General features: G+C 40.7%; 1 protein-coding gene across 3 annotated transcripts in view; it reads left to right on the top strand.

The window, feature by feature from the left end:
* GALNT18 (polypeptide N-acetylgalactosaminyltransferase 18) overlaps positions 1-16330 on the top strand; it is a 354931-nt gene that overhangs the window by 244213 nt on the left and 94388 nt on the right. For all 3 annotated transcript variants that reach the window (XM_060018497.1, XM_060018495.1, XM_060018496.1), the window contains exon 6: positions 2668-2782. In XM_060018497.1, coding sequence (XP_059874480.1) covers positions 2668-2782 — 115 coding nt within the window. The remainder of the gene's footprint in view (positions 1-2667; positions 2783-16330) is intronic.

Here is a 16330-nt window from a genome sequence, read left to right as displayed (position 1 = left end):
GAAAGCTGTGGGTTATACAAGTGTATCTTGCCCACCTTGGAGCTGCGCTTTAGTGCTTTACCCCCACATGATGTAAGCTGTAAAAGGAGCCCAGAGATATCTTCTGTTACGTTCTAAAGGGATGGCTTTAAGATTGTTGTCTGCTACATTCCAAAGTGACCCCTTTAAGAAGACTGACATGAGAAATTTCTTTCAAACTGAAAGGACTGCTATTCCTGAGGAATTAGTATGACATTTCTACATGGGAACTATAAATCTTACTTCTAAGACCATATGTGTTCATTTTCACCTTGGCCACCAGGAAGCTCAGGGTCAACTTTGTGGGTCCACTTTAAGAATCATGAAAGAAGACACATGCATTCTAACCAGCCTCTAATTTTTGGTGGAATTTTAGTCTTTTCAGACATTTATCTATTTTTTTCAATGTATTTTACATTCTCTTGCAAGCTATTTCTAACCCTTTTGGGAATCAGAAGATATAAATCAGAAACACTTTCAGGCTGAGTAGGTCCACTTAATACCCTAGGCAGTTAATAAATAATGAAGACTGAGGGGACCTGTGCTCTTCTCAGAGTACTGTTTTAGATTCTGTTCTTTCCCTGACTGGGTCTGGCCGTTTAGGGAAGGCCCCCTACTCTGTATCCCAGAATGCCCTGCCCTGCTCAACATTTGAGATATGGGGATATATGTTTATGTATAACTGATTCACTTTGTTATAAAGCAGAAACTGACACACCACTGTAAAGCAATTATACTCCAATAAAGATGTTAAACAAAACAAAACACATTTCAGTAACATCAAGGAAAAGGCGGAGAGTCCACTCTGCAGCGCTGATGTTTTAAAACCACCATGCATTTAGAGGGGGGATTGTCTGGGCTTCTTCAATGTGCAAGTGCATCTTTTAAAATGATCTTTTGAGTACCAGTTATGTCCCAGAGGTTTTCAAGTGCTTTACATTATTTAATTTAACCCTTGTGAGGTTATAGTTGACTCTGTTTCATAGATCTGGAATCAGAGGCTCAGAGAGTCTAGGGAACTTCTTTCAGAGATGCACAGGCAGAATGGGGAACCTTTCCCCTAGCACTCACCTCTAAAGCCAGGTCACACGTCCCCCCCACCAGAGTAGGAACTCAGCCTAAAGGAACAGTGGCTTGAGGTGGATTGACTGTCCTGGATGCCTGCGGTCTGTGGAAACTGAGCCCATTCAGAATAAAAGGCTGTAATTTGAAAGCAGGAGGGGCAGGGACCCCAAGGCACCAGTCTCTGCCCAAGCAGCCTCCTGCATCAGCATTCTCCAAAGAAATGGCCTGCAAAATGGCTGTTTCTCCACCTTGATGAGATTACAATTTCAAAGATGGGTCCATTTGCATTTGAGTGACAGTTTTCTCATCACTAAGGATTCTTCATTTCTCCTTTTCTTTCCCTCCAATTCCTCAGCCACCAGCTGATAAAATGCTACTCAGGGGCTAGAAGCGGTAGCAGCGTGCAGTGGAACAATTCAAAGTAATTTGTGTAAGATGATGCTTTCAGCAGAGAAGCAGCCCACATGTGCTCGTGCTGATTCACCTAATGTTAATCTCTCCTCGTGACGTTCTGCATCGGATGTCTGTACACAGCCATGAGTCCCGCGCTTACACTTGCTAAGGAAAGGCCTTCCAGCTTCTGGACCCACAAGCTGTTGACGTGTTGCTCCAGCCTAAGATCCCTGCTGAATTCCAATCCAGACCAGCTAGCTAGGCCCTGCCGGTTAGATATCTCCCCCTAGTGACTCACAGTCACTTTAAGATCAGTTTTCCCAGCATGGACTCCCTCTTCCTTCTGAAACCAGCTTCTTCTCTATCCCCCCTATTGATGGGTGGTCCCCACTCCACCATCACCCAAGCAGAACACCAGCTGGCATCCAGATTCCTCCCCTTCTCTCATCTTCATCGTTCATATGTTTCAAAGTTCTGCTGCTTTTACCTCAAAATATGTCTTTAAATAATCTCTGTCTCCGGTCCTGGTACTCTGGTCCAGGTCTTCATCATTGCCCATCTGGATATAGCAACAAGCTTCCCAACTGGATTCCTCGATTTCTACCCAATCTCCTCCAATCTCAATCACCCCACAGCTGCCTGAGTATTCTTTTTCCAAACACAGATCTGCTTATACCACTGTCTGCTTAAAATTCTTCTTTGACGCTCATTTACCTACAGATAAAATCCAAATGATTTACCATGCTATCCAAAGCCCCAACTCGTCTCTCTAAAGGGACCAAGGTGAAGGGTGGGAAAGTTGGTGTGGGTGCCCGGGTAGAAACAAAAACTGGCTATGCAGTTCAGAGTGCAGGGGTCAGGGCAGCCAGAGATACAGTCATGCAGTGTAGACTGGTAGGCTGAGCACTACTTCTCTGGGCTGACATACATGCAAGCACCACCAGAAGTGATGGCTGGTCCCAGGACACAAGCTGTCTCCCACTGCCCTGCTGAAACAACCTCCCTGGAATAGCTGGTGAGGGTGGACCCAGGAGGGCCACTCGGAGAGCAAGGCCCACACCAGTTCTGGCAGCAAACGAAGGGAGAGGACCAGATCCTCCTGGCAGGAAGGCAGCACTGCTCTTACTGCTCTGGCGGCCCCCATGAGACAGCCCCTCTGCTAACCACTGGCCATGTCCCCGTGCCCTGCAGGAGCCCTGCACTCATTGGCTGCTTCATTGTGGACCGGCAATACTTCCAGGAGATCGGCTTACTGGATGAAGGCATGGAGGTCTACGGAGGCGAGAACGTGGAGCTCGGGATCAGGGTGAGCAGGGTTTCCCACCCATAGGGCGTGGCTCAGCTCCCCAGAGGGTGAATGAGTCCAGGAGTGGAGAAATGCGGCTCAGGGTTGAAGGTGGTGGACTGATTCTGGACGTCCAGTGCCTAACCTTGGTCCATGTGTATGTGATCAGGGCTGGTGGGGATGGGATAGAGACACAGGTAGGGAACTATAGAATTTTCAGGAAGAAAAGAACATCAGAAACTACTTTGGCTGGGGTGGGGACATGGGAGATTTGAGCTCCCAAATCAAGGGTGACATCTTGGCTAAAATCAAACACAGACTTCTCAGGGATGAACAAAGGGGTGCTCCAGGAAGGGGCTGCTGAGCAGGAGGGACCCTCAGAGTCACTTTCTTATACTGTCACCTCCCTTTGGGATTTCTCACTCTGTTATTCTCCATCTCCTCCACAGTGGCCAACAGAGCCTTCCTAAAGACTTTGTCAAGAGAGGGCTCCAGAGAAATAAACCCACGGGGAATAAACAGCAAAACACAGCCAGGCTCACTCCATGTGGGTTTCTGACCCACCACGTGTTGGTCAGACCCTCAGGCCCGTACATGCCTCATACTACTTTCCAGAGACATCTGCCGTCCTGCCCCAAGGTACAGGGCCCTTTGCAGTTATCAACGTGCGGTGTGAATCCACACCAGGTACAATTTAATCTCTCATCCTACAGGAACATTTCCAAGGCTCTGGCCCCTTTCCCTCGGCCCATGCAAAGATAACTCCAAAAGGAACCCCATCCCTATGACTGAGGGACACATTAGGTCCCTTGGCAGGTGACAGAAATGTGATCATGGATACGAGGAAGGACCTTGTCCACTACAGGGAAGCCCACCCCTCTGTCTAGGCTGTGGTCCTAGCCTCATGAAGAAACCAACATGCAAGCTGTGCTTGTCCTCACAATGGCCCCCACGGTCCTCTCCACAGGGCTCTTTAAGCAGCCTGGCACACCATGCACTACAGGCTCGCCAGCCCCTGGCCAGCCCTTGTACCTGCTGGTGTTCATGGCAATCATCTGAGATGTTCCCCCTCGCTGCCTGCCCCCCATGCAGTCCACCCAGTATCTGCCTGGTTCCCACTAGTGACCCCATTCTTGCCCCTTTGGCCTTAGTGTCTGTATCTGGCATCTCTTGTTCCTAATCTTTGGTGTCCTCTCAAGGACTCCAGCTCGAGTACACCCTCCTTACCTCCTATCTCCAACCCACTGGGCAGTCAGCTGGCCCTGGACAGTCCTCGCCCTGCCCTGAGGGGAGACTGGGCACCTCCAATGAGCATCTCACAATACCTCCAATAGCCTGGCAGGCAGTGTGGGCCTGACTTGTCACCCAGACTTAATACTAGGGCTTTGAGGTCTGGCGGCAGGAGCAGGCTGCCTGAAGCCGAGCTTAGGAAACGCTTCCAGACACCTGTTTTCACTGAAACCCAGAGAAATCTCTTTGGAGACAGTCAAGATGCATGGGCTTATTGGGGAACTAATATATTCATAGAGGACAGAGGCTGCATTATCACCCTGGCTTCTCCGCTCTCCCTACACTGGTCATTTATTCACCATTTGCATCCTCACCATCTCATTTCCGCGCGTTCCTGGATAAATGCTTGCCCCCAAACATAATATTTTTTACTAGGAGCCGCTGCTGGGAATTGGCTGAGCGGGCAGGACCGCCTCCAGTCACTTATGTTCTCTGGGTAAAAATGTCTAGGAATGGAGAAAGGAATTAGATTTGTGAACTGTGCTTCCAGCACGTATGTGAGTCGATCACGGAGTGGTGGGAGGCTCCTGGGTTTTCCTTGCCTAGATTATAAAGCTGCTCTGGAGTGTGGGCCTGGGTGAGGCTTTCAAATACTTGTTTAAAATTTGGGGGTTTGCTGCTTGGGGTGTCAAATACAGTATAAAATGTTGCCTGGCTTTTTTTTCTCTGTCTCTTCCCTCCCCTTTGACAGAGGTGAAGTATCATGGAGTTGAAGGAAAGGTGGCTCTTAAAGCAGGGACCCAACAACTTGTTGGCTGGCAGAGCTGAGGACAGAGGGAGGGGCTAGTTAATTTGAATTTCAATTCCAGGTCCCCGCTAAAGGGATACAGAACCTCCAGCCATCTTCAAAATAGATGTTCACATTTTGTGTGGTTATTAGTGTTTCTCTTTCATGTTTATGAGGTAACATCTCAGTGCCTCACTTTCTCCATCTAGGATCTCCCTTCGGTGACTCCCCAGGATTATATGTAAAAATGAGAGACATTGCTTTCCTCCCCTCATTTATTTAGAGGCAACTTATTCAAAGTCCTTACCCATTTGGAACACAGAAATAGAGCTGTTTGCACAATTATTCATTACCTGCTCTGGCACTGTACTTATATAATCCATCTACAAAACACCCTAAAAAGTAGCTGTTATCATAACACTCCTTTTTTCAGATGAGAAAATTGTGAAATAAAGAGCTTACATAATATGTTCTCAAGGTCATATGACTTATAAGAGGTAGAGAAAAGATTCAACCCCAGATCTTTATGATTCAAAAGCCTTGCTAGCTAGATATACCACAGTGACCTAGGGATAAAAGTCCTTTGAGCATTCCCAAAAGAGTATTACAATGTCCATGCAGTAATTTTCTTCTACTTTACTCACAGTTGTGTCTACTGAGTCCTCATTTAAAGCCTTATTCTTATTTTGCACTCAATTCTAGTAAGCCTTTTTTTTCCCCCCAGTTTATAAGTCCACAACTCAGTGGGGAAAAGAAGAACTGCTGTGGGCAAGCAGAATGAAAAGCGTGAGAAGTAAGAGCTGACATTGAATAGGAGACAGATTATACAGATGATGGCTATAAAATACTAGAATATATAAGAAAGTATTCAAGAGCTGGCAAGGAATTAAGAAGTTGTTAGAAACTGTTATCTGTTCAGTTGAGTCCCCTTTAAAATATGTTGAAATTCTAACCCCCTGTACCTGTGAATATGATCTTATTTGGAAATAGGATCTTTGCAGATATAATCAGGTTAAGATGAGGTCATACTGCATTAGGGTGGGCCCTAATCCAATATAACTAGTGTCCTTATAAGAGAAGGAAAATCTGGGCACAGACAGACACAGAGGGAAGATAATCATGTGAAGATGGAGACAGAGATTGGAGTTATGATGCCACAAACCACAGAATGCCTGGGGCTACCAGAAGCTGGAAGAGGCAAGGAAGGATCCTCCCCTAGAGGCTCTGGGGAGAGCATGGCCTACAAATACTTGATTTCAGACTTCTAGCCTTCAGAACTGTGAGCGAATACATTTTTTGTAGTTTTAGGTGATCCAGTTTGCTGTGCTTTGTATAACAACCCAAGGAAATCAATACAGACACAAAAACCTAAGTGAAAGTAGGAATCAGAGAAAGCCTGAGTCCATTATATTTGAAGAACGTGATGATTTGAAGTTTGTGATTTCCCAGTTTCATGGAGTATACAGAGGACAGGATACAAAGCCTAAAGCTTGACCAGCATTAAGAATCTAGTAGAATATTCCCTACCCTTTACCTCCCATAAAGCTGGAACTGCAAAGGCCCATTATCTGAGTATAAAGATGGGCTAGAAATACTCCCACCCACATTTTCATCATTAGAGTGAAAATTGCCTGTCTCAATCTTGTGCTGGGAGGAAAGGAAAAATTCTCTTCTGTGAATCCCTCCCTTGGATCTATCATTCAAAATCAAAATACTTCGTGGTTCAGAAAATCTTGAGAGGAGAATTTAACTTAAAGCTGTTAGAAGTTCTTAGGCATCTGCAAAAGTGTACATGAATCCTCTCTGGGAAAAACCCCTTTAACCCAAGCCACAAAACTTCTCACAGCTAGAGTTCCAAGGAATGTGAGTTCAGTTTTTTTTTTTTTTTAAATCATGAACCAGACAAGGGAAAAAGAAAGAACCAAGAGCAAACACCAGCAAAAGCATTAGATAGCCAAATGTGATCTACAAAGTCTTCAAGTATTGAATCTATCAGAAGTAGGATATCAAATAATTTGTATAATATATTTAAATAAATAAAAAGAGATTGAAATTATGAGTAAGAAGCAAGGGACTATAAAAAGACCAGTCATATTAGTATAAAAATAGAATTTCAAACATGAGAAATATAAAAATGTGAATTGAAAGCTTAATGGATGAATTAAACAGCTAGATGGATATTGTTAAAGGAAAAAAAATTGAGTAAACTGGAAAACAGAGCTGAAGAAATTATTCAACATTACCCCAGGAAGGCAAAGACAAAAATATGAAAGAAAGAGGTTGAGAGACATGTAAAAATGAGAGGGAGTGTCTTAATATCTTAGAATTCCAAATGGAGATGATAGAAAGAGGATTAGACAAAAGCAATATTTGAATATATAATGACTGAAAATGTTCCCATACTGATGAAAGACACCAATCCTCAGATTTAGGAAGTCAACCTATCCAAAGCAGGATAAATACAAAAATATTCACATTTAGACATATCATAGTGGAACCACAGAAAGCCAAAGACAAAGGAGATCTTACGGCAGTCAGAGAGAAAAGATAGACTACCTAAAATTTAATGATAATTAGAATAACAGTGGATTTTCCAATGGCAATAATGGAATCCAGAAGACCATGAAATAATATCTTCAATATCTGAGAGAAAATATCAACTTTTATATGTATACTCAATTTAAAAAATCCTTCAAAAATAGGGAAGAAGAAAGCCATTTTCTGACACACAAAAACTGAGTGTGCTACTAACAGATCCTCAATAAAATAAATTTTAAAAGACATACTTCAGGTATAAGGAAAATGAGCCAAGAAGGAAATCTGAGATAAAAAGAGAATAATTAGCTCATATATGAGTAAATCTAAAGAAATATTCATGGTAAATAATGTATTGCAAAGTTATAAAAACAAATTAAAACTACAGTGTATGATGACAATTGCAAATAAGTTGGGAGGGGTGATTGTAAATAAAGTGCCCTAAAATGCCTATATTATTAATGAAGATGGAAAAGATTCTGGTTGACTTTAAATTCTGATAAATTAACCATATTAAAATTTCTTGGGGGGCCATGAAAATCATATGTATAAAAAGTATAACTTCCAAAGTAGTAGAGGGGAAAAATGAAATATGAAAATGGTAAGAAAGAGAAATAAAACAGGTGATACAAGAAAAAAACATATAAAATTGTAGAAATAAATCCAAATATATCAGTAAATATGGTAAATTTACATGGGCCAAATTAAAAGACTAACATTTTTAGACTAGATTTTAAAAAATATCTGTAGGCTCTTTATCAATATAAACCTGAAATATAATAATATAGAAAAGTTAAGATATAAACGAATGGAAGAAGTCATAACAGGTAAATACCAATCAGAAGAAAGTTGCTGTAGTTATGTTAATATTAGAAGAAATACCATTACAAAATACTTTAGGATAAATAAGGAAGATTTCTACAAGATGATAATATGTTAAGCCCATCAGGAATATATAACAGTTGTAAGTTTTTATGTGCCTAATTGCACAGCTTTAACTTATATGAAGTAAAAATGGATAGAATTTCAAGGAGACATCAACATCACCACTAATGTAGTTGAGGATTTTAATAAATTTTCCCAGTAATTGATAGACCAACATAATTAATAGTTTGAATCAAATGGGCATATATATAACACTGCATCTAACAACTACAAAATTGAACAATTTCAAGGGAGTAACATCACATAAAACATGTTATCCGACCACGATGGAATTAAATTAAAAATCCATAACTAAAAAGTATAGGCAGAAGCCATATTTTTGGAAATTGTGAAACATTTCTGAATAACTCATAGGTCAAAGAAGAAATTATACTAGAAATTTGAAAATATTTTGAACTGAATGATAGCAAATATACTACATATTACGTTATGTGAAATGCAACCAAAATAGCACTTAAGAAAAATTGTAAATCAAAACAGTATGGTATTGGCATAAAATCAGACACATAGATCAATGGAACAGAATAGAGATCCCAGAAATAAACTCATGCATAAATGGTCAATTAATTTACAACTAATGAGCCAAGAATATACAACAGAGAAAAGATGATCTCTTCAATAAATAGTATTGGAAAAACTGGACAGCCATACGCAAAATAATGAAACTGGACCGTTATCTAACACCATACACAAAAATTAACCCAAAATGGATTAAAGACCTGAGCGTAAGACCTGAAATCATAAAACTCCTAGAAGAAAACATAGGCGGTAAGCTTCTTGACATCTGTATTTTCAAAGCTCTTTCCCTACAGTTATCCTGGTTAATGTACACAGCAATCAAGTGCTATAGGCAAGCCAGATATTATTACCCTAATAGTGTTATACAATTTAAAATGTTTATATTGGCCAAAAAGTTAATTCATTCTATGGTTTATTATCTTATTATTAAAATCATTATTTTAGCAACAAAGTTAACAAGAAATCAATTTAAGTACTCTGTCATCTATAAAGTGCTCTATACTAAACATGATCATATCTATTACTATTATACATGTAGATGTATATATTGCATAAATATATAACCATACGTTTCATATAGTGCTTTATTTTTTTAAGCATGCTTTAATTTGTAAGGAGTATTGTAGTCCTACTATAAGCAAGTCCCATTGCTTGGGGCTTGGTGACAGTCACCAAAATTCAGAGTACTGCATTAGAGCATACAGTTGGCTAAACCTAGATTATAGGCCCATGCTTAGTTGCCAGGGGTCAGGGACACTTTCAGGTTCCATGGGCCCAAGTATTACACATGATGTGGTCCCTCATATAGGGAGGGAATTTAGAACCTTAGAATTTAGGTACAAATGTCCTCTAAAACATGTAGTATAGTATCTAGGATATTGTACTCCATATCCCAAATATTTTATCATAAATAGGATTTTTTAAAAAAACTCTTTATTATGAACAACTTCAAACATATCCAAAAATAGAGAGAATAGTATAATAAATCCCCTTGCATCCGTCACCCAGTATCAACATTATCAACTCATGGACAATTTGGTTTTAATCTCTGTCCCTACCCAATCCTCCCCAACTCCAGTTATTTTGAAGCAAATCTCAGACATTATATCATCAAAAAAAATTTCATTATGCATTTAAAATAGAGAAGAACTTTTTAAAAGAAACATGATCACAATACTATTTCCGTCCTAAAAGTACTGAAAAGAATTCCTTAATACCATCAAATATTCAATCAGTGTTCAAATTTCCCCCAATTCTCTCATAACATTTTTTTACTTTGTTTTACAATTGTTTCTTGAATCAAGATCCAGTTGATTAATATATCTTGCAAGTCTCTAATAATCTACTGGATTTCTTTCTCCATCTCTTTTTTCTCCTTGTAATTTATTTTTAAAGACATCAGGTTATTTGTCCTGTGGAGACTCCCACAGTCTAGATTTTCCTGATTGCTTTCCCCTGATGTCATCTAACATGTCCTTCTGTTCCATATATTTCTTCTACATTGCTAGTTAGACCTAGAGATGTAGGTTCGATTTTGTAGCAAGAATGTTTCATAGGCAGTACACGTGTACTTTTATCACAAGGTACTTAATGTCTTGCTGTCTCTTTATCCTGTTTCATTGCTACCTCTAACATAAACATTTTGCTTTACTTTACACTTTAAAAAAATAAAAGGGAATATGTATATATTTACATCTCCTCTTTCTTAGGTAAATGGTAGTATGCTATGCACACTTTTCACTATTTTATTATATAAATTTTTTTCTGAAGACTACTTTCTAATAGTATATAGGGGTATTCCTTATTGTTTTTTCATAGCTGCATGGTATTCCAATGAATGCACATTCCATGGTTTATTCTACCAGTTTCTTGTTGAGGGCATAGTGCTACAATGAATTGTCTTGTGCATACAGTTTTTCATATTTTTCTGGATTATTGTTTGAATAGGTTCCTAAAAGTGAAATTGTGAGGTCCAAGGGCAAATGCATGTGTAATTTTGCTAGACATCATCAAATATCCTTGCAGAGAGGTAGTATTTTTCCCACCAGGAATGATGAAGGTGCCTGTTTCCTCACAGTCAACCAACAAAGTATGTTGTGGAATATTTGGGGTGTTGCCAATCTGACAGATGAGAAGTGGCTTTCAGAGTAGTTTTAATTTGCATTTCGCTTATTAAGACCTAGGCTGAACAGCTTTTCACATGATTAAGGCCATTTGCATTTCTTTTTTCCATGGGCTTTTCATATCTTTGGCCCATTTTCCTGCAGGATCGTTAATCTTTATTTTTAGAGTCTCTTTACACATTAGGGATGGTAATACTTTACCTATCATATACATTGCAAATATTTTCTCTCAGTGTGTTACTTGTTTTTTGTTACTTGTCTTTTAATTTTTCTTCTGGTGTTTTTTTGCCATGCAAGTTTTTGTTTGTTTGTTTTAATGTAAGCAAAAGTCTTTTTCCTTCTTGCTTCCAGAGTTTAGACAGAGTAAAGTTTACCCACTACAAGGAAAGAAAAATTCACCTATGTTTTTTTCTAATACTTGTAGGGTTGTATTTTTTACATTTTAATCTCTGACTCATTCAGAATTGATCCTGATGTATGGTGTGAGGAATGGACCCAATGTCTTATTTTTCTATATGGCCATCCAGTTATCCTAACATCTTCTATTTAAAATTACATCTTTTCCTCACTGGTTTGCAATACTACCTTTATCATAGACTAAATTGCCGTACATATTTGGGTCTGTTTCTGGATTTTCTATTCTAGCTCCATTAATCTGTGAGTGTATTCATATACTAATATCACACAATTTTAATTATGTAGCCTTTATATTGTTTGTAAGTTCAAACTTAAAAATGTTTGTAAGTTATATTAAGTTTGTAAGTTGGATTCTGGCTTGCCAACTGTGTATCATGGAGATCTTAGATTCAAAGGAAGAGAAGATCTGTGAGAGACAGAAATATCACCTTTCCCACTTCCTTCCTATCTAGACTTTAAAATACTTAATGTCAAGATGACTACTTAATTTTCACACTGATGCTTGGAACCTAGTATGTGCTCAATGAACAGGTTTCAAATTTGAAGGCCAGTCAAGTGTAAGAGAATTTTATTCTATATATCTCAGAAAGTTAGAGCCATGAACAGTGGGGTGGAAGCTGTAATGGATGTAGTTATCAATTCAATATGAGAAACAAATATTAGAATCATAAAAAGGAAGGGATGCCTAATGGAATCGTGAGCTCCCTATAATAGGACATGAACATGACCACCCCTCGGTATTACTAGAAAGAGATGAGATTTATGACCAAAATACTAATAGTTAATAGTAGTGTAGCAGTAATTATATGTGAGCTACTGTCCTAAGTGCTTTACATGTATTAACTCCCTTAATCCTTGCAGCAACCTTGTAATGTAGAATCTTTTATTACCCCCACTTCCAGGAGGGTATACTGAAGCACAGAGAAGTGATATAACTTGCCCTAGGAAAATGGTAGGACATATATACACTGCCAAATGTAAATAGCTAGCTAGTCGGAAGCAGCTGCACAGCACAGGGAGATCAGCTCGGTGCTTTGTGTCCACCTAGAGGGGTGGGATAGGGAGGGTGGGAGGGAGAGGCAAGAAAGAGGAGATATCGGGATATATGTATATGTATAGCTGATTCACTTTGTTATAAAGCAGACACTAACACACCATTGTAAAGCAATTATACTCCAATAAAGATGTTAAAAGAAAATGGTAAAGCTGAGATTTCAACCCAGGAAGAGTGGCTTCAGAAACCATTATGCCTTATATAGATAGGCATAGTGTAGTGGCTTTCAGTAAGAAATCAGATCAGATTTCTCATGATCTCCTTGTGGGTTCATTTATGTGTGTATTCATTCATTCATTCTTGCCAGTGCTGGGAAACTGAAGGTGAATGACATAGACCCTGTCTTTGAGTGGCCCTCAGTCTAGCGGGAGAGACAACCACCTCCCCATCTTCTAAGTATCAATACTAATCTAACAGATTATAGAAAATGTCATGAGCTTAAACAGGACGTTTTGACCCCTTCCTCCATTGTGACTTTAAGGACTTCTGTGTTTTTTGATCTACCAATGGCGACTGTAGTAAGTATACAACTCAGAGAAACGGCTGACACTATTTCTTGTGAGAGTTCTAAAAAAAAAAAAAAAAAAAAAATGCAAACTATTATTCTTTTTCCAAATTATGAGTAGTAGTAAAGATCATCAACACGAACTAAAGCAACAAACAAAAATGAACACAGTAAAAAAAATTTTAAAAGCTAAAAAATTGATTGAAGAAATGAATAGTAATATAATTTACATCTGCAAAATTTGATTCAGGAAAACTAAACTTGGTTGAAATCATGACCACAAAAGAAAACCCTGTGATGGAGGCCATAATTGTAAAAAAGATGTAGATTTAAAAATTGCTGATAGATAAGTCATATCTTAGTTGTAAAATCAATGCAAAAAAGTATTAACCCCATGAAAATAAGTCTAGTAAAATAAAATTCGAAAATTAGCATAAAAGGAAATATATTTTAATTACATTATATAGAAAATTGACCAAGAGAATTAAAGTCCCTTAATGACATTTATTCCAGAAAATACTTCCTGGATGAAAATTCATCATTGTGAATATAATTCGGATTGAAGCACTAAGTAAGGCATAACCCAGTGCTATGGACCAAAATGGCAAGGATGAAAGATGCTGTGTGCTTTACAGTAGCACCCAAGAGGGAGTGACCCCTCTACCCCTGGGAGCTGGCTGAGGCTTCACAAAGGAGGCAGCATTTAGGCTGGGCCTAAGCAATGAAGGTGTGTTATTCAGGTGGGAAGAGGAGGACAGGTGTTCCAGAGAGTTGAGGTGACACGTGCAAAGTGACAGCTGAGAAAGAGCATGACTGTGGCTGAACTCTAAGGCTGGGAACTGGGGATCTGTAACATGGGGCTAAAACAGAGGGCCAGTGACAGACAAGGTAGAGCAGTCAGATGGAGGAAAAGAGTGGTCATTGGCAATCCAGCGGGTGGCCTTCGGTGGGCTCTTTGCTCATCCTGGCTTGTCCAACATTTTCATCAATGACTTAAGTAAAAGGAAAAGGTGAACTTATGGTGGGTGACCTATTACTGGGAGAGTCCAGACAGACATTTCCTTGGTTTCTAACATTGGCCTTTCTAGGTCTGAAATGTCTAAGAGTTGGTTTAGTGACAGCAACTCTTGGGCAACAGAAGATTATTATTTCATGAAGCAGATACACGCTCCACAGTTGGTAGCGGTATTAGGCCACAAGTCTGGAAGGCGATGATAAAATTATTAATCATAACAATAACGAGTGGAGGAACTTCCATTTATTGGATGCTATTGACCTATCACTCTGTTTATATTATCTTGTTAATTTTTATGTAAGTCCCATGAGGCCTGTGTTGTTATCCCCATTTTGTAAGTCAGGAAGCTGGAAGTAATAGGATAAAATGCCTCCCCAAATCACTCAAGATAAGAACCAGCCTGAGTGGTTTCAAGGTTCATACCTTATCACTGTGTCACGATGCTCATCCACCTCTGCCTTCAGGGTTTAAAATTGTCCACGGCATAAAGTTTAATTTCAGGAGCTAACCTGGGTCAGCATCGCTTTGGAAAAGGACCACAGTACTGTTTCAGTGCTTGAGGTTTCAGCCCAAATCCCTCATGGGAGACGGGGCCTGGTTCAGACAGTACCGCGCAATGTCTTCACCTGAGGTCGCAGGAGACATCAAAACTGGAGGGGGTGACAGAGACAAGAGCTGAGCTGAAAGCCAGAGTCCAGAGTGTCAGAAAGGAGGTAGATTGAGGAACTGCCAAATGAGAAGAGCTGGTAACAGGAGGTCAGAAACCTGGGTTCAGGGAGCCAGAGACACAGAGGAGGAAGAGAAAGCAAAGTAGGGGATATAGCAACTGCCCAGAACAGGCATCGCCGTTATTTGAAACTTTTACAAAATATATCTAGGGTTAAAGGGCTAGAGACTTTGCTAGAATTACTAGTGAAAGAGGCTCAAGCAAATGTATGTGTGCTTGTTAACCCTGCAGGATACTGAAGCCCCCGAGGGACCACACGGTTCTCCCCAGAGGGCTTAGAAGGCTGAGTGAGCTCATTGCTGACATCACCCAGCCTTGGGTGAGAACAAGGATGCTAATTAAGAACACTTGGATACAACGATTTTAGGTACATCAACTAGTCTCTGCCAGCACAGTGACAGAGACGTGAAAGGGAAGAGAAGGGGTGTGGACACCAGTGTGCTCGCTCAGCTGGAAAGGTCTCAGGAGACCCCCAGAAGCAACATCTCATAGAAAGCCTACATGCAGATTCTCTGACCCACCCCCCGTCCCTGGAGACAGAGAAAATTAAACACCTTAAATTGGATTTTAGTCTGTTGCTTCTAAATGTTATGGTTGGTCCAAGCCAGCTGGAGCTAGAGTTCAGAATAACCCGCAAGCTTAGAGCAACACGTCCTTCGGGGGGGGGGGGGGGGGGGAGGGGGGCGGGGGATGGAGGATGTCATGGGCTGCCACCGTTTTGTATCATTCTTTTGTGAACTGGGATCTGCCGTGGCATTGTCCTTCAGCTGCTGTCATGGGGTAAATAAAGTCCACAGGAGGCTGCAAGCCGTACAATGGAATAACTGTTCCATCTATGCCATCTTCTGAGGCCAAGGATTTCAAGACATGAGACGCAGGTTTCAAGGTTGGGGGCTTTTGTTCTTCCTAAGGGCATTTTCCCAGTGACTCAAAACTTTTTTTTTTTTTTTTGGTACGCGGGCCTCTCACTGTTGTGGCCTCTCCCGTTGCAGAGCACAGGCTCCGGACGCGCAGGCTCAGCGGCCATGGCTCACGGGCCCAGCCGCTCTGCGGCATGTGGGATCTTCCCGGACCGGGACACGAACCTGTGTCCCCTGCATCGGCAGGCGGACTCTCAACCACTGCGCCACCAGGGAAGCCCGACTCAAAACTTTTGCTAAGGCATTGTCCATGTGTTCCCTTAGCGCTGTGTTAGATGCTAATAGTGGTCTGAGTGCTCATTGGAGGTCAAGACGTAGCTTTTCATGGTCCTTATAAATGAGTTATTAAAGTTTGACAAAGATGGCATTGAGATTTCAAGCCCAGATGCTGAGAGATTTGGGGGTACCATTGACTAAGAAAGGGGTCTTTGGTGTAGAGAGTTGGTTTGTGGGGAAAAATGGGGCAAGTTTGATATTAGAAATAACAATGGAAATAACCAGAAAGCTCGCATTGTTCGTCCATCTGTTTATTTACACAGTAAACATTTATTATGCTGCTTGTGTTCTGCACTTGGCATTAGGGGAGAAAGGTAATACCCAGATCTTGACTTCAGCAAGAAGCCAGAACTAAAGGTAAAGAGAAGATCTGGAGGTGAGACAGGGGATCAGGTGCCCTCTGTGTGCCCACGGAAGGTACGAGGATGGAGGAGCCCAGAGAGGATGAAAGTCTGAACTAGAAAGAGATTTTAGAATTGAGCATGGGCATAGGAAATGGGGCAGGTGGCAGGGTGG

Source organism: Delphinus delphis, chromosome 8 (genome assembly GCF_949987515.2).
Source record: "Delphinus delphis chromosome 8, mDelDel1.2, whole genome shotgun sequence".
Classification (NCBI taxonomy): domain Eukaryota; kingdom Metazoa; phylum Chordata; class Mammalia; order Artiodactyla; family Delphinidae; genus Delphinus; species Delphinus delphis.
The sequence above is the reverse complement of the archived record's forward strand: the minus strand, read 5'-3'. Positions and strand labels throughout refer to the sequence as shown.